The 18,485-nt window shown below is 36.3% G+C and overlaps 1 protein-coding gene across 12 annotated transcripts in view; it reads left to right on the forward strand.

Moving 5' to 3' along the window:
* Positions 1-18,485, forward strand: part of CACNA1D (calcium voltage-gated channel subunit alpha1 D) — a 176,501-nt gene that overhangs the window by 74,894 nt on the left and 83,122 nt on the right. For all 12 annotated transcript variants that reach the window (XM_082059732.1, XM_082059737.1, XM_082059738.1 and 9 more), the window contains exons 8-9: positions 6,524-6,627; positions 16,173-16,342. In XM_082059732.1, coding sequence (XP_081915858.1) covers positions 6,524-6,627; positions 16,173-16,342 — 274 coding nt within the window. The remainder of the gene's footprint in view (positions 1-6,523; positions 6,628-16,172; positions 16,343-18,485) is intronic.

Raw genomic sequence — 18,485 nt, forward strand, 5'->3', positions numbered from 1 at the left:
ATATCACCAAAGTGGATACTATTACTCTGTTCATTTTAGTACATTGTAGCCAAATATTTAAAAATAAACACACTGCTTATCACATTAGTTAATCCATTTCAGCAGGTTTTTGGGCCCATAGATTTAACAAACCAGATCACTACATAAGTTTTATAAATTTCTTATGCGAAATTAGTTTGGGCAATATAGATAAATAGGTAGAAGCACTAGCAAATTGTTAATCCTAAATTAACATGCTGGAACCAATTGAAGGAATCAAACATATCCATTTTGTTATACCTGGAATATAGATTTTGTTAAACCTGGTCGAGTTCTCCCACAATCCAAGAGAAAACTTTTCCTGGGCATTACTCTTTGGTTTGGTATGGTAATGTCCATCTGCTCTGCAGATTTGACCTGGGAAAGCTACTTGAAAAAGAGAAAATAATTTCTTAGCAGTCACGTTTGACATCTGGACTTCCCCTAGAATAATCATTTGTTTCTCACCCCCAGTTAAAGACAGTAAGCTGATTAATGAAATACCACCAATGGTAATTGGCGAAAATAGCGTTAGATGCAAAATAAAGTATCTGAATGAAAAAGAAAAAATGGCCTGTGTATAAACTTATTTCTAGTCAATATTAGAAAAAAAAATCAGCTTTGGAAGCAAAAATGGTTTATGTGAGTACCTAATTTATCTACTTCATAAGCTAACAATGGATTAAAATGACAGAAAATAGAAATCAAAGTTTATTCAGATAGATCAAAGCAAAATGGAAGCAGTGTCTTGCAAGCTGAGGTTTAACTGGAGAGAGGGTCACTTAGATGTGTCCTATATGTGACTTTATAGCACAGTTTACATACAGAAGACGGGGGCCGTATTTAGAGATGGTTGAGTAATTATGAGGCTCTATAGGTATTGTAACAATTTTTCACTTCTCCAAGGGATGCATTTCTCTTTAGGCCTACCTTAATGGCTGAGCCAAGGAATTCTGATTTTTCAAATGGTTGTTGAGCTGAAATACTTAACAAAGCAGTTGGTCTCTGAATTCATGTCTCAGCAGTGTGTCCCACGGCTCATTTCTGTATCGGCAGTACAACGAAGCTGAGTCTGACCAGTCAGGAGAATGTCAGGGAAATCTGTGCTTTAACTCCAGAACCCAGATAAGATTGAATACAAAATTACATGCTTTTATAAGCCAGCCTGGAGGCTGCCATGCTTCAAGCACAGCCTATTTTAAGTCAGCTTTAAGTTAACTCCAGTTCAGCCAAGAATATCCCAGGACACAACCTTTGAAGCTAGAAGGCTTTGAAAAGCTGTCTAGTGTGCTCTAAAATGAGTAGAATAAATAGCCCATGATCTCAGGTTTTGGGAACCTGCATTGTGTGCTTTGAAGAATGCAGGATTAGTCCCATTTCAGAAACAACTGATTTCTGAAGGATTTTTACAGCTGTCAAGAGACTAAATTTGTCAGTCTTAATATTTTTTAAGATGATTAGGTAGACTATGGGTAACAATAAATAAAGCCACCGGTTATGTGTATATTGGAACGTTATAAAAAGAGGAAAGCAGAAACTAAGTGGAAACTAACCTGAGGAAACTGAGCAACTTAGAAATTAAACAAGTTTGAAACATTGTGGAAAATAATTCAAAATAAGCTCATGCATTAGTCCTTTACATCTGTAATACTACAAATGCAGAATTATAGGTATTACTGCATTGCTTTATCATTATCCCCAGTTAGGGCTTAGATTAGTTGATACATATAAAGACCTTGCAACAATTTTCAGTAAAACAGTACCAGGTGTACAGAAAAGTAAGACCTTGATCCGCATACAATTGCATGTGGGGATTTTACTCACAATTACCACAGACAGGGATAAGTGAGACATTTTAATGATTTCTAATTAATGTTTTAGATTGAAGTGTGCCATCTGCTGCTCTGTGTTTGCTTTAAATTTCACTTCAGAGTCTTGGTCTCTGATCATCTACAGTGCATTCTAATGGTAGTTGACTCCAACTACAGCGCAGCTAACAAGGTATTATAATTCACTCCAAATGACAGATGAGGCAGTTTCAGACTACTAAGTTTGTCTTACCAGCTCAAGATAATTCTTCAAGACTGCAGATATATCTATATATACTCACAAATACATAATGAAAATGAATTATATTTTGTATCGAGTAACTTGTCTCCAGATCTGGTAGCATCAACAAATGGGTCCTGTTACAAGAACTTTTCAATTGTTAGTTACTGTGTCGCTCATGAAAGGGATAGGAAGAGCTTCAGAGTTCCGTTTAAAATTATTTTCAAAGCTGTTTAAAGATACAAATCTAATTTAACATCTGTATGAAAGGACCGAAAATGCTGAAGTGTAGCCAAAAGTGGCATCTGTGGAGAATAAGCATTTTTAAACACTTATCTGAGTAATACATGTCTACCATTACAATGAAACAGAACTGAATTATATGAAAAATGCTGTGTCCTTCATATCATCCATCAGCTCATCTGTCCTCTGGTCAATGTGATGAACAAACTCATTAGAACTGAAATCCAGACAGTAAGACTAGATCTGGAAAAAGGCACAAAGACAAGCAAGAAGGATGTTACTTGAGTGTGTCTTGGTGATAGGTGCAATGGATGCTAAAAGCTGAATGGACTTAAAAAGAGATGGGACAAGTCCATATGACACCTCCTTTGGTATAGGACCTCCCTGAGCCCCAGAGGGTGGCAGTCTTGCAAGACTTTTTTTGCCGAGGATTTGAGATGCGAGATCTCCTACATTTCCTGGTGGTACTTCAGCATAATTCAAGGGCTTTTATTGTTTGTTTCTTAGTTAGAACTTCCAATGCAACTGGAATTACTTTGTTTGTAACACCTTATTCTGCACTTTGGATGAGAAGTCAGCATTAATCCTTTCAACCAAAAATATCTTGTTTCTGAAGACAGAGATTTTCTTGTGCTCATGTATTAACCAAGCTCTGCCTCTATTTTTAATCAGAAGGCAAATTGACTCCTTTAATCTTTCTTTAATTGAAAGTTATGGAAAATGCCACTTGACATGCATGAAACGAGGAGAAAAGTTTTCTGAAAGGAAAGGACTTTTTTGTACTTTCATCTCTGGTATTAATGCAATGAGAAATATTACTTCATGAATAGAAATGACAATGCATTATTTGATTAGAGCTTATTTGTCTCTGTAATTAAATGGTAAACTTCTTTCGTAAATGCAGTTTAAGACTGTTCCTTTTAGTTATTCAGTCTTAGGTTAGTGCCAAGGTGTACTACTAGACTAAGGATTCCTGAGTTAGGAATGCTTTTGAATTAGTTCAGCATCTGCTCCAGTGAGAACATTTCTTCTAGCCCTGGTTAGCTGCAGTTTCCAATTTTTACATCATGGGACATTGGTTCCAGATAGATTAGCCTAAAACACTGGGCTTACAATCAAACCCCATAAATGAGAAGGCATTTACTATAAAATGAGTGAAGGAAATGCAGATCACGGGTGCCCATGCTTGTAGGGCCTCTATGACAGAGCATGGAAATTTCAGCTTTGCTCCTGGGTTTCTAAGTTAACAGAATGACTGGCTTCTTAAACATGTTTGTGAGAAAAAAAGTGTATCAAATTGGATTGCAGTGATTCCCAGAGCTCTTTTTTCTCAAAGAAAAATTGCAAATATTAATCTTTCAGGTTTCTCAAGATTTATAGCAGGAAAACATTTGCATCAATACCAGATGACTTTATGCCTTCATGTTCAACTCTGATGACTTGCAAACAACTGTTGGATGCAAAATGCATTCATATGTATTTGAAATTTAATTAAATGTTCGTTCTTATCAGCTATTGTTAGAAAAGCACTTAGCCTGTATAATATGATTCATTTCTATGCAGCAAACTCGCTTCTAAAGTAATAAAATAATCATTAATATCCGTTTAAAATAATTAAGTAAAATTTGTTCCTGTATCTTAATGCCAGATGTCTACACTTGAAAGAAGATGCAAGGGGCAACATACACTGGCACAAAGCAGAAATTCAGTCTGGGCAACAGCGTATTTTTACTAACTACCTGAACCTCTTAATTGTTAAGACTTTTCAAATGTAGGGTACTTGCTCTGAGAGAATGGGAATGGATGATAAAACCCAAACAAAACACAACTGATCTCCTTAGCATAGGCACCTGACATGCTAAGTATTGCACAGGAGACTAAGTAGGTCAGTATAACAGCAGCATTATGAAATACTTTATTTTTCCATATGAATATGCTGTTGCAGAATTGGACTATGGAAACTTCGGATCTTTAAAAATTGAAGGTAATGATCCCAGCCTTCCTGAAGGGCTATAGTCCTTCTCCATTTTAATTTCTCCAAAATATAGTTTTATTGAAATTAAAAGGAAAAAATCCATATCAAATACATATTTTGCAGTGTTCTTTATTCTCCTAGCAAGCCTAAGTAATTGTAAGTTACTTGTCAGTACCTCAGTTTAATTACTAAGGCATTTTAAAAGGTGATATATAGATTATTTTAAAGCAAGTTTGTTTACTTTAGTAAAAAGTGACATTATTACAGATCATGACTGAGGAAAAGTTGCTATGGGCCTTAACCTGCAAAGACTTAATGCATGTGCTTTTATCTAACCATCCATAGGGCCACCTAGTAGAAACTGAGATTGTGATACATTTTTAAAAGATAGAGGAAAAAAATAAAATAAGAAGTACCGTTTGAAAAATGTTTGTTTCCATGTTTAATGTGTCTATTCCAACAGAGATGTTAAGGACAGGAGTCAAACTTGACTATCAATAGAGCTCAAAGCCCAAACACAAATTCCGGGTACAATGAATGCAAGAGCATTCGCAGAAGGAGGAAGAGGTTTCCCCAAAGGTTGTTGTACAATACCATACGCAGTCTTGAATGCTCATGCAGTTTGTCTTGTCTGATGAATTTTCATGACTAAAAAGCATCTTGAAATAATCCAATGCAAACTTGTCAGTGTAAGCAAAAAGCCAGAATAATTCCTCTCCCACAAGAGACATTTCTGAGAAGTTCCAAGTCAGAATTATTTTTGTAACTTACCAGAATGTCTTTTTGCACCTATGTGAGACACACAAAAACAATTTCCCTGTGTTTTAAAATATCTGTTATTCTGAATAGGCCTTTTTAGATTTCCATAGGTATCTTTCTTAAGTCCATCTTCTGATATTTGTAATGAGCTTGCTAAGAACAGACAGTGGAAAAGGTCTTTATAGAAAAGCTTGAGTGAGTCCAGAAAGGTCATATTTAAAGTTCAGTTGGCTCAACCTTACTTAAAAAAAAAAATAAAAAAAAAATTACAACTTTTTAAACTTCATTTAAACTTGATCTTCATGTAATTTTTGTTCAGAAATGTTTCTGGAATATTTCCCCGTTTCCACTAGGTTTCTAAAATTTTATTTCCATTGTTTGTTTTCCTAGAATTGTGTTCATGTTTTACACTAATTCATTCTCACTTTTTTCTTTGTGAATTGATTTAAAATGTCGGACTGCATCCAACTGTAGTATTTCAGGAAAAAGTATTTAATTTCCATGTTACAGCAAAAATAATATTGCTTGTACTGTTGAGATACACATTACTATTTCTTTTCTCAAAGGATCATTCATGTAGCTAGGATAGGTATGCACTACAAATCATAATATTTCAATTTACTTTGTAAGCATCATTTTGATTAGCGAGATCTGAAAGTTCACTTTCTAGGTGTTAAAGAACAGAACTGTGGCAGTGGTCCATTTATGTTTGAGAATATTTTTTATTTGAATGCTGGGTTCACTCAGTATTCTGTTTTGGAATATGTATTATAAAATGCAAAGTGAATGTGCCTGGTGCCTTCTTTCTTGTATTGTTATTATTCGAATACTGAAGGAGTGCATAGAATGCTGTCTCACTGGAATAACTGAATTATCTTTTTCTCTGACTCTTCACTGCTATTCCTATAGTGATCTACTCTATAAGATCATCTTATTTCTTGCAGATGAATGATGCTATGGGATTTGAATTGCCATGGGTGTATTTTGTCAGTCTCGTCATCTTTGGGTCATTTTTCGTACTAAATCTTGTTCTTGGTGTATTGAGCGGGTAAGCATACACCTTTTTCATCATGAAGGCAGAGTCCTGAATTCAGTTGCCATGAACACACAGGTTATCTTGTACAGGTGAGGCTTCAGCTGGGATGACATCTTTTAATGAACCTCTATTTTGAACAGAAACAGTTTTCTGTAGCTATCAAATAACATACAAATACCAAAATCAGAGTTTAGACATACTCTTGTGTATACTTAGGGCAAAATTATAAAAAAGACTGATCTCCTGAACTTTTTTAAATGTTAATTTGTCTTCTAAGGCATCACATCTTATTTTGGGTAAGTAAAGAAACTGAAATACATTAATTGATTTTGTATTTTTTAAGAACTGAATAAGCCATAAACCTACGTGATCTGGCAGCTGCACAAAGGACTCTGCTGTTTAATAAATGACTGAATCATAACTTATTTCCTTACATTTTACAGGTAAATGATGCAATAGGATGTGAATGGCCATGGATCTATTTTGTTAGTCTTATCATCCTTGGCTCATTTTTCGTACTTAACCTGGTTCTTGGTGTACTTAGTGGGTAAGCAGTTGAGTTAACATTGTGTATGCTACTGCTACTTATAAGATGGCCTCTGCATTTACTCAAGCTTCTCAGCGATGGCTTTTTTGCATGCACCTGAGATTCTTATGTCATCCTACCAGTGTTTGCTCTTTTGACTGAACTGTGTGATTCTAGTGCCTGTATCTGTCTGACATCATGTTCACCATGCTTGCAAATATATTCATTAAATGAGGCACTAATCCCCTTATTGTATAGTATGCCAGCAGGGAGAAACATTATTTTGCACACAGAGATGGGTGCTGCACCTGCACAAATATTCTCCCTGTAGTTATAGACAATAGTCCTTTTCTGAAAGCCCTACTTTTGCTTTTGTTCAAATTTCCATAAAGTAACTGTAGTGTTATTTGTGTTTCCCAGTCACATTGCAAGATCTTTTTAATGGGTGCTTCAAGATCTGTCTTACAGAAAGAGTATGACTTGGTTGCCTTGCCAGAAAGGCTTTAGTGCTTCCCATAGTGTAGAGCTGTACACTGCTGTGACAACATTTATCAGTGATCAAGAGTCCATTTTATATATTTGCCAATGGGAGGTTGTCACAGCTTTTTGTTGGTTTGTTTAGTCCAGGCTCCAGTCAAGAAATGAAGTGGTGTCAGTTATAGATTCATCATGTGGTTTAAAACTGTAGTTTATTGAAACAGTTTGCAGTTTTCTTCTTACAAGCCCCCTTACCGAGGTCACAACTCCACTGCCTTTGCCATTTCCTGGGTTCTAACACACTTGAGCTTGGGAAACTCCAGTTTATGGTAAAAATACTTTCTGATAAATAAATAAAAGAACCTGCTAGTGTTTGAATACTAGAGGAAAATTATTACAATGGTATGTTTTAGCTTTTATTATACAACTAATTATATTGTTCTGCCAATCTTAGGCAAGCTGTGCCATCTTTGTTAGCCAACAGAAGAATTTCTCTTGCACAGGAAGCGGTTTGACACCGTAGCTGCTGGTGTCATCAGGCTGCTGAATGTGTGTGCAGCCCTATTCACGGCTTTGCCATGTTATACATAGGTTGTAATGCATTACTATATTCCTGGAAATCAGACAATCAAATTTTCCATTTGTGAGAGACTTTTTATCCGATTGGAGGTTTTACAATGTGTTTTTTAAAATCAGAAGTCATTTATCTGTGATGGATTACCATTGCACGCAGAAAACTAGGGAAAGCATAATTTTACTTTGCTGTCATAATCACTTTACAAAGCAGATGTGTAAAAGCAGAGGTGGTGCTAAACACCCATTGCTGATCTTTAGATTTAATCTCTTCCTTCGAAGACCTCTCTTGCAAAGTCTGATTTATACAGTCATATTTGTTTTATTCAGGGACAAAGGTGTAAATTTGCAAAACTAGGGGTCAGCTTTCATGTCACAGCCACAGTCACTGGACAAACAAAATAAGAAAGAGAAGGACAGATAAATAAGGGAAGTTGTGGTGTAATTTTTTCTTCTTTTGATACTGTTACCTGATGTTGGTTTGTGACTAGACTTCCTACCGAAGCCAGTAGAGGATTAGGTTTTCACAGTTCCTTTCTGTGACCCTTGAGAAGGTCATAAGCAGCAATTAGGTTTTTTTCCTGTTGCATGAAGGTGTCCTCTGGTAACAGTTAACTAAATATTCCCCTTTCCCCTTGCATTACTCTAATTGTTATTGGTTTCAGATTTTTATGTTTGTAAAAATAAGTTGTGGGGAAAGTAATGCCAGATATGGTATTTTGTGAACTTGTTAATTTCTTTGGCTGAAGCCTTAGAAATTTAGTGACTCTCACAGCTAAGGTTTACATCTGATCTAGTACATTTAAAATACTTTATAAGGTTTGCAAAATTATGATACATATGATATTTGTTGGAGTATGGAGCTGTTCTTTAGCTGCTGTTACAATACAGGGGATATATGCCCCTTGTCCTTGAGTTCCTGATTTCTAGGTATTGCTTGATCCATAGAGCTCTAATGGTCTTGAGAAGCCTTGCTGGCTTTGATTTCCCGTGCACAGAAATGGCAGTGTCAAGTGTGATGTGAACTCTCCTTAAATTCATTTATTACTCAACTTTCTGCCATGGTGTCACTTAACTGCAGTGTCACTTGAGTGCTCAGGGTGCTTGACGAATTGTTTGAATCCATGTTTGCCCTAAATATGTGAAAGAGCCTTCCTAACACTTAAGTTTTTTGTTTTCTATGCTGAAGAAAATAATAGTACTGAACTGAGATGTGATAAATAAATATCATCAATTGACATTGAGATTGGAAGGAGAAAGCAAAAAAGTCTTTCTAAAAGATGCCTATCATACCAAACTAGTGTTTGCTACATAAGTGAAGAAAATGTCCTGGTGTATTTGTTTGAAGCTCTGACAAGGGCCAGTGTGAAATACTGTTACACTGATTTATTTGGATCACTAAATCCCATTTGTATATAAATAATAAATATTTTTCATGTATTTTTTATTTAGACCTACCTGTCTACATTTTATAGGTAAAAGTGATGTAGGGGTAAAAACCTATGGATGTGTCATTAGTAGAAAGTTAATATTTTTCATTCCAAGCCAGGCATTGGATATGCAACACATGCATTCTTTGTTTTTTATTTAAGAGTTTTTAGCTTTTACGTTTTATGCTCCTCAGATCATAGCATGAAACTTGGTTTATGATAAATCACAAAGAAAGATAAATTTTACTAAACCAATTAAACTTCAAGAATGAAAAAATTATGCCAACTTACTTGAAAAGCATGGCTTTGCATACAGATTTTGGAAGTGGAATCTGAATGCCTAATACATATTTTCTGTATGACAGTGTTACACCCTGTAATATCAAGTTATGCTGTGTATATTTAAATCTGTTTGCTGTTTTGATCTGTTTGCAGTTTTAAAATATTCATTCATTCTCTCTGCACTCCTTTGTTATTGTGTGACCATCTGCCCCTTTGTATTTCTGTAATGCCTCTCGTGCACTGCATGTTTGATGCATTTAGATACTGTACGAATGGATGAGAATGATTATTTGGGAGATCTTTTGTTTTATATCTAGCTGTTTCTGAAGGTGAGTATTTCCTGGTAATCCATGTCAGCTCTGCCTACTGAAGGCGAAGTTCTTAATGATAGAGTTCATATTTTTAATAACAGATGTGTAAATTAATAGGAATAATATGTGTGTGGAATCTGCATGTGTTAAATGTTAAAACTTCTGCATGGAAGCAGACTGTAAAAGTTTTTCTAATTATTGCCTTGAATAACAAGGATGGTGAGAATTCATTGGCTTGTGGTAATTCAGCTTTTTCAAAATACTCTGTTTTACTCTGTATTAGATGCTAGTAGTATTCACATTATTCTCAAAGTGTATTATTAGTTGAAAAGCTATTTCAGTTTGCAGGACTCTATAGGAAAAGGCATTCTAGAAAAGAGACTTCAGGTCAGGTTTTAGAAATTCCTCCAGATCCAGCTCAGGGTCTAGTTCTATCTCAGAAATTACAGAGCAAACTTTAAAGAAGACACCAGGAATGACTCTAGATCCAACAATGACTTGTACCAATTGTCCTAGAGCCAGCTCTAGACATGTGCTCCAGAAAGGGCCTCTAGATTTAGCTCTAGAAAGGGACTGCAAGACAAACCCCTCTAGAGCAGCTCCGGTAACAGCCTCTACAAAGAGCTCCAGAAAAAGCTTCAGAACTTGTTCTAAATTCATCCCAAATAAATGTCAAGGCAATTGAACCTAGGTCCAGCTCTGGAAAAGACCTCAAGAGATGACCCTAGTTCCACTCTGGGAAGGGACTCTAATATTGGCCTAAGGTCTGTTTCTGGAAAGTGCTCTAGAAATTGTTCTAGAGCCAACTCTGGATGTGGCTATGGGAAGGAGCTGTTGTGATGGCTCTTGATGCAACTTCAACAGAGATCTCTGAAGAAAGCTGTAGTTCTGGCCTGAGAACAGAGTTAACAAACAGCTCCTCCCTAAACATGCTAGAAAAATGGGCTGTAGATCCAGCTCCAGAAATGTCTCTGGAAATCTGTTTGGAAATGTGATTCAAAACATGTGGATGTTGGTAACTTCTTTCAGCACAGTGAATTTCTTAGGAATCTAGCTGGGCACCTGGAACTGCCAGCTGATCTTTCAGAATAAGAATGCACTTTTGAATTATTTCAATATTTGGAAATATAGAGCAAAATGCTTGCACCTTTGGCAAGGTGCCATAGGTGTATTCAGATATCTTTGCGTTTTCATTATCTTGGGCTAGTCAGCATTTTGCTTGTTCACATTGCAAATGTAAAGCTGTATGTGGCTCCAAATAATTGTTTTAGCTCCTACAAAAATTGCAGGGTGATCATGACATGGTCACACTCTATTTTGACTGCTATGTCTTTTGAGCTAGCAGCAGGGAGTGGGTTCAGTCTGTGAGACATACCAGAGCATCTTTTTTTTCCTTGTAAAAATTCCTCTGCTTATGATGCAAGGATTAGACATTGCATCTTTGGGGCAACTTCACACTTGGTGGAATAGCACAGAAATTACCACTGAGGAGCAATTGTAGCTCTCTGAAGGGTGGTGGACTGCTTCAAGAATCTGCTTTTACATGTAGCTTCGGTTACACAGTGTGGATAACAGGCATAAACCAGACCTGTGTTCTCTGAAGTCATGAAATACTGGGAACAGAAACTGGGACCTGAGGACAGGCCTCCTCCGAATATTCTAGACCACAGCATATAATGACTACTGGTGCAAGAGACAAGTGAGCTGAAAAAGTTAAGTTAGAAATTGTAAAGTCAAGGTTATTAAAAAGTTAACAAATAGAGCTAAACCTTAAAAAACTAAGGGTATTGAGAGATGCTCATCTACCCTGAAAGTACCTTTAAAATATGTTGAAAGTTAAAATAAATATGCTAGTAATTCAGCATGCATTAAACTGTTTTACTATGAACAGAGGCAAAAATAAATTATAAAACTTCATAACTTATTTATCAAGAGGCATGGCTTTTAATGATGCATGATAATCTACTCCTCAAGACAGTCCGTATCATTAGAGGCATTAGACCCTTCAAACATACTTTAATAAATCTCTGTACATTGAATTTATTGCCTTGCTAAAGGACAGCAAAGCATAAGCTTTGACAGGTCCTTACATACATCCTCCTACATGCAAGTCTTGCAGGTTACTAAGAGAATGTTAATTTTTCCATTTCTTTCCCACAGTATTAGTTGCAATGTATGTACATAATGATTCTAAAAGCTAAGGGTACGTACTCATCCATGCTAATCTCACAGCAGTATCTGTCAATTAATGTTAAATAAAACATGTTGGCACAGATAAGCTTATACACCTAAGAGCTGTTGTCTACAGTGTATATGGAAAAAATAATAGAAAAAGACATTTGAATAATAATGCACCAAATAGAAAACAGCAGTGAACTGCCATCCATAGTCTTTCAGCAAAAGGGAAATGAACTGATTTTGACAGTGTTGCTTTTGAACAGCAGAGAGAAGGCTTAGTTTAGAAAAAAAAAAAATAAAATAAAAAAATAGTAGTTCTGGATAAAAAACTTAACTCCCTCACACAGATAAACAGAATATACGTACAAAAAGAGGAGTGGGTGGGACTTCAGCTCTAGATCTCAGCAGGTTCTGAGCTAAAGTGGATTCCTTTGATTGCTGTGTGGCTGGTAAAAATAAAACTAAACACAGATACATAACAAGGAAATATTATCCTTGATTGATCAATCGAATATACTACTAACAATAAATAATCAGCAAATACTTTTGGCTGTATAGAGCAGTAACTCTAACCAGCTGCTTTAGACAGAGACCACTAAGTCAACGGGAGTAGTTCAGTGGTCTTGAAAAAATGCTTGAAGGGAACTGATTTTGTTTCAGTCCTGTTTGAACTGATCATACCAAGGCTTCTTAGGGCTTAGTCCTGTGAGATGCTTGCTAATGAGCTCCTGGCAGATAACAAACCATATCAGTTTCAAAAACTGTGTTGACAGTGCATTTCATGGTGGTGGAGTTGAATATACTCTGGGGTATGGTCCTGCCCTCAGTACTGCCAGTTCTTACTGCAAGAAATCCACTGTGTCCTGAGCCAGGCATGTCTCCACTCTGGACAGAATGAGCAAATCTTGATGTGCAGATATAATAACAGAAACATCAAATTTCAGCTTTGTTACTCTATCAAATTGCTCCCTATCTTGTTGTTCCCACAAATGATCCCTTTGCGTTCATGTGCATGCTGGCACAATATTGCTCTACAGGCCGTTAGTACACAGACGCTGTGCTGGAGCCATTGAATTTACATTTTGTGAGTTGTTAATGATCTGTATGGAAATGACAATGGGTAGGTAAATACAATTTGCATCTCTCTATCAAGAACTCAGTACTCCTTGCTCAAGGAAAATTCCTGCTAGAACTTTTGTGCTGCAGAAATAATTCTACGCTGTTCAGCCTATGAGTTTTTATTATTTCTAAAATAAGGGGTAACAAGGATGTATATAAATCTCCAGTAGTTAAAGATATGATGTTACTTAACCTTTTTTATGTCTCTCTACATCTGTTACACATTGCACCCCGCTGTGAACTGTTGCCCATGCTTACCTGTACAGTTTGAGCAGTTTGAGTTCTCTGCTTTGATTCTGCCACTTTTTTGGTTGGTATGGTTACCACTGTGTGAAACCTCTTCTGTGAATCTGGTGGCCAACACTGTACTCCTGTGAGTACATTTTTGTTATTATGTGGCTGTTCTCTCAATAAATGAGAGTCTAGGATGTCTGGGTGACAGTTCTACATATAGCATCAGCATAACACTTTCCACCTACCAAACCCTGCATGCAGTAAGTTGCATTCTGGAGTAGATGAATTTTCTCTCTTACTGCATTTGCAGTGGCACAAAAGGGCCAATGTAACATGGCCAATGAAGAATTAGTGTCCTGGTTTATGCTTAGACATTGAAGGCAACCATTTATTTCCTATCATCAATGCTTAGTGATGCACAAGAGATAGAGCAACATGCATGTTACTGCACAAGCCCCCATATGAAAAGTGTCTAGCCTTTAGCATGGAAGAACACTCAACTGATAAGAGGCCAGTATAGGTGTCGCCTTAGTTATTATCTCCTTGAAGTATGGAGAGAAGGGAGAGTATACCAGGTACTCAGATTTAATCAAATTGTCCTCTTAGGATTTTTGGTTAACTTAACGCTGCCTCAGGTTAAGATGTGAGAACCAGAGAGTTGTAATTGAGTCCCAGTAGGTACTCCCTGCTGCCACCTCCACCCTGTTGCATCAAGCCATTCCCAGCTGATGCATACCAGCAGGAGTTATTTTACTCTGTTGAAGAAATAAAAAGCTGGCATGAAAACGATTGCCCCAGACTATCGAAGCATGAACTCAAAACCTGCATTTGATATGCTTCTGCCTGAGCGACCATTGATGATGATGGTGCCGTGCCTAAACTGAGAACTGAGATCATCTTTCTGCAAGGAGACAAGGAATTTTTTTTAGAAGTAAAACTTGCATTTTGTGTAGCAGCTTAGTTATCACTAAAAGCAAGTTAAATTGTGGTGGTGAGTCTCCAGATAATGCTTTATTTTGCAAGTCATGTCTCCTTTCTGCTGCAGGTGCAATTGACTGAGTTATTGATACTAAGGCTGCAATTTGAAGCTTTACTCAGTTTATAGGAAATTGTCTTATGCTACAATTTTTAGTCATATTTAACTAGATCAAAATTAGGCTGGCTAGGACTGGGTAGTCTGATTTATTTGCATTTACAGTAAAATCAAAAACTGAATGGCCTCCATCTAGGTAGCAATAGACTGTTTCGAAGAAAACATATTTTTGAAGGAAAACAGGTAATTATACAAGGTGTTGTTATACAAGTTATGCAGACATGCTTTGTAAGATTCTTCAGAAGCGGAGAGTTGCAAAAAGCTCTTTCTAACCCTGGTAGCCTGAAGTCTTAATTTTAAACCATATTGTCCTTTAAAATATGAGACAGTAGTAAGCTTGGCTTTTACTAGTTTTTGAAATTAGGACAAAAACACCTTCATTGCATCCTATGCATTATGAAAACTACTGAAATATTTTTTTATTCTTAAACTGAAATTTTACAAGCAATAGGCGTGATTTTTATTTCACATATGCTGGTGTCAAAACAGTATCTCCTCAGGATTTTTCAGTTTGGAGCTTGGGTGGAGCCTAATTTAAATCACATTTTAGTGGAGAGACCATTATGAATGTTAGCATAGTCAACAACAGCCCTTTGAGTACAATTTTGTCAGCTTAGTCAATTAATGCCCCTTGCCCCACCAATATACACATTCACATGCCACATCCAGGTCATTTTAAAGTGAAAGTTCACAATAGATAAAGATGTTTCAAATTCAGAATAAATAGAATAACTACAGCCATCTTTGACGTTTAATTTCAACCCTATTGTAAGATTAACAGGTTAGTCAGAATAACCTTAATTTTAAATACTGAATCAGTATATAATTACAATACAGTTCAAAAGCTGCTTGCCTACCCCTAATCATGCATATTGATATTCAGAGAAATTGGAAAATGCTTGATCCTTCTAGTGAAGGGAGTTAGGTGTTTGCAGGTGTGTATCACACCAGATGTTGGCATAATGCCAGCTTATGAAATGTCATAGTGCAAGAATTTCCTCGATAATTGTCTTGAGTTATGTATCGTTAAGGGAATCACAGATTCATGGTGCAGTTCAAGTTGGAAGAGACCTCAGTAGGCCATTTTGTCCAACCTCCTTCACAGAGAGCATGACTTAATTATTTTAATTCTCTTTCCATGATAATTTAGGGATTGACTTGTATCATGAACTAATCTAGACAGACAGTCAGATACATTGTCTTGAGATGGGAGCAATGAGACAGAGGATTCAATTTATACAAAAGGATGTATTTCTTGTCTGTGAGAACAGGATTTCTAGGTTCTGTTACAGAGATCAAATGGGCAAAATATCCAGATCTCGAACATCACAGGTGTCTATGCATGACATAATTAAGAGAGAACTTATTAGTGGAATTCTGTGAACTGTGTGCTGAAATAAGCATGTTTGCACATGGCCAAAAAACTGTGGCTGGAAGAAGAAGGATTTTGGAACTGGCTGCTAGAATTTCCTTTTCACTGAGACTAATACTCAACTCTCTGAAACTGCTTTGTTACTGCAAGTCAATTTGTCTTCATAGCCATTAGATAAAATTGATTTTAAAATCTGTATAGAAGAGCACATAACTAAATGGGGGAGACTGGACTCCTCCCAAATGGGAAGAGTCAAGAATACTGTTTAATTTTCAATTAAATCATAAAAGCTCTGAAGGTTTTGTTGTATGTGATAGGGATTTGCCATGACTTCTTTGCATCACTGTCTTGTTTTCAAAGAAGCTCTCAAATCTTCGGTGTAGTTTATTCAGTTTGTTTTCTATGTCGGTATGTTAGTCTGCAACGTCCAGACCTAGGTGAAAATGCCTGGGAGGTTGACAATCAGTATTTTTTTCTGCTTTATCTGAATTTGATAGAGAATTTTCCAAGGAAAGAGAAAAAGCCAAGGCCCGAGGGGACTTCCAGAAACTGCGTGAAAAACAGCAACTTGAAGAAGATCTCAAGGGGTATTTAGACTGGATTACACAGGCAGAAGACATTGACCCTGAGAATGATGAAGAGGTTGATGAAGAAGGGAAGCGGAACAGTATGTGTTCTTTACTCTCTACTACTGTGTGGGACAGTTCGATTGCCTTTAGGGGTGTTACACTGGAGTGAGTGCAGCCTGTCTGATGTTGCTTTCTGATTTGCAGTCTGCAAAAGTGTTTGTTAGAACAGTGATCATGTCCATTAATATATTGATCCTTAGTCATGGAAGATAATTCAGAACCTTACAACAAAATTCTGCTCTCAGCTGTCCATGTGCAAATCATTGTCTGCACTCAGTCACTACTGAGACTTAAAAACTTCGCTTTATTTGTGCTCTGTAAAAAGTTAGTGCATACAAACTACGCAAGTATCAACATAAATCCTCGGTCAAGAAGAGTATGTGTTTACCTCTAGGTGCATGCAATAGAAATAATAATAATAATACAAAAAGCTTATACAAAATACAGCCAAAACTACAGTCAATAAATAACCTTGTGATAATAGTGAGGATTTTTTTGAGTTTTGAAGTAGGGAAAGGACATTCTGGGTCTTTCTGGTATTCAATAAAACTATATAAAAGTCTTTTTTACTAGATGAATTAACTGAGTGTGAAATGAAATCTTGTGGGATTTTTGTTTGACACTAGAAATATAATTATCACTTACTTAAAATGTATTTATTCAACAGTAGTATATAGTGTATTATGGGAAAGGTAATTTATGCTGTAGTGGCCCTCAGGTGCTTCTGACTGTCAGGTCAAGTCCTAACATAAAGAAGCAAGTTAGTTTCATGACATTGCAACAACTGTAAAAAGTTATAATTGATTACTTTATGTCAGAAATTTCAAGTAACAGCAATATTTTTGTGTAAAAATTTAGTAGAGATTATTTTAGCCTCCTAGGCATGTTCACATAGCAGTGAAATTTTCATGAGAACTTTTAGTGCTCTACATAAATGAGAATATTAATTCAGGATATAGTTTATGATTTAATACTTAATATAATATTGAAGTCCAAATTTCAATATATATACTAATGGTAAGCATCACCTTATTATTCTTGTGATACTCTGGAAAGTCATGGTATTTATTCATTTAGATGCCATTGAGTGTATATATAAGAAAATGCATCTACAAGTTGTTTGTCAAAAGCAACTTGGAATATTATTGAAATAATAAATTTTTACTGTTCTTTTTCTTCTGATGTTGCTAATTTATTGTGACCTGCTGTTTTAAACTATAGTACTTTTCAGAAGTAGTAAAATAGGTCTTTCATAAATCAAAAATACTTGTGTGCATAGTTGTTGAGTTTGAGAGAGCTTTTGGCTCTGAACTGTTTGCTTAGACATAATTTTAGGGTAAGTTAAGAGTTGGAGGAGACTTGCAGAGTGAATATAGGCAAGTAATTAAAAGAACTTTAATCCAAATCCCAAGAATTTTATTTCAGGCATTCACATGTATTTTGAGTAGAAATTTCCAGTGAATAGCAATCACCTAGCACTCCTCTGGGTTTGTGCACATAAGCTTAAATATTTAATTTTTAACATCAGCTGCAACAGGGTGTAAAGGAGGAAGAGTGGCTGAATTGCTCCACCTCCTTGCATTTAAACACGCTCTGCTGCACATCACATTGCCTGGGGAGGTGTGATGAGAGCACAAACTATCTCTCCAGTTATTCCATGGGAAGCTTTTGGGTTAGGAGCATACTTATGATAATGAGATATGCATTTGGGAGTCTGGTTAAATATAGCTAGTTGTCACCAGGTTAATAATCTTGACTAGTGAGCTTAGGAAATAAATGTAGTCCAAATATACTGGTAATGTGTTTCTAGCACTGTCTTTGAAGCATAAGGTAGGGCTGGTTCCCAAGACAGGCAGAGCAATTATTTGCAGGCTTCTAGGCAACCATCTCCCTACTTTGAATACCTAAACTGGTGTATGATCAAGTTTACTGCTGATTTATGGTGATGGAAGATCACCATCATGCTCTTCATCGATGTGGAGGAGCTCTTGGTTTAGGATGCAGATTTCTTCCGTCTATGGCAAGAAAAGGTACAGGTTTCAGAGGCAGTTAAATCAGTGATTAAGAGCTTCTTACATAATCCTTTAAAAATGTAGTTTAGGTTTCTTCAACCACAGCATTTTAAAATTTCTGACCAGAGAAGTCATTAAGTCAAGTCATTTATGTATGAACCTGCTGTAT

This window comes from Streptopelia decaocto (genome assembly GCF_964273445.1).
Source record: "Streptopelia decaocto genome assembly, chromosome: 8".
NCBI classification, from domain to species: Eukaryota; Metazoa; Chordata; class Aves; order Columbiformes; family Columbidae; genus Streptopelia; species Streptopelia decaocto.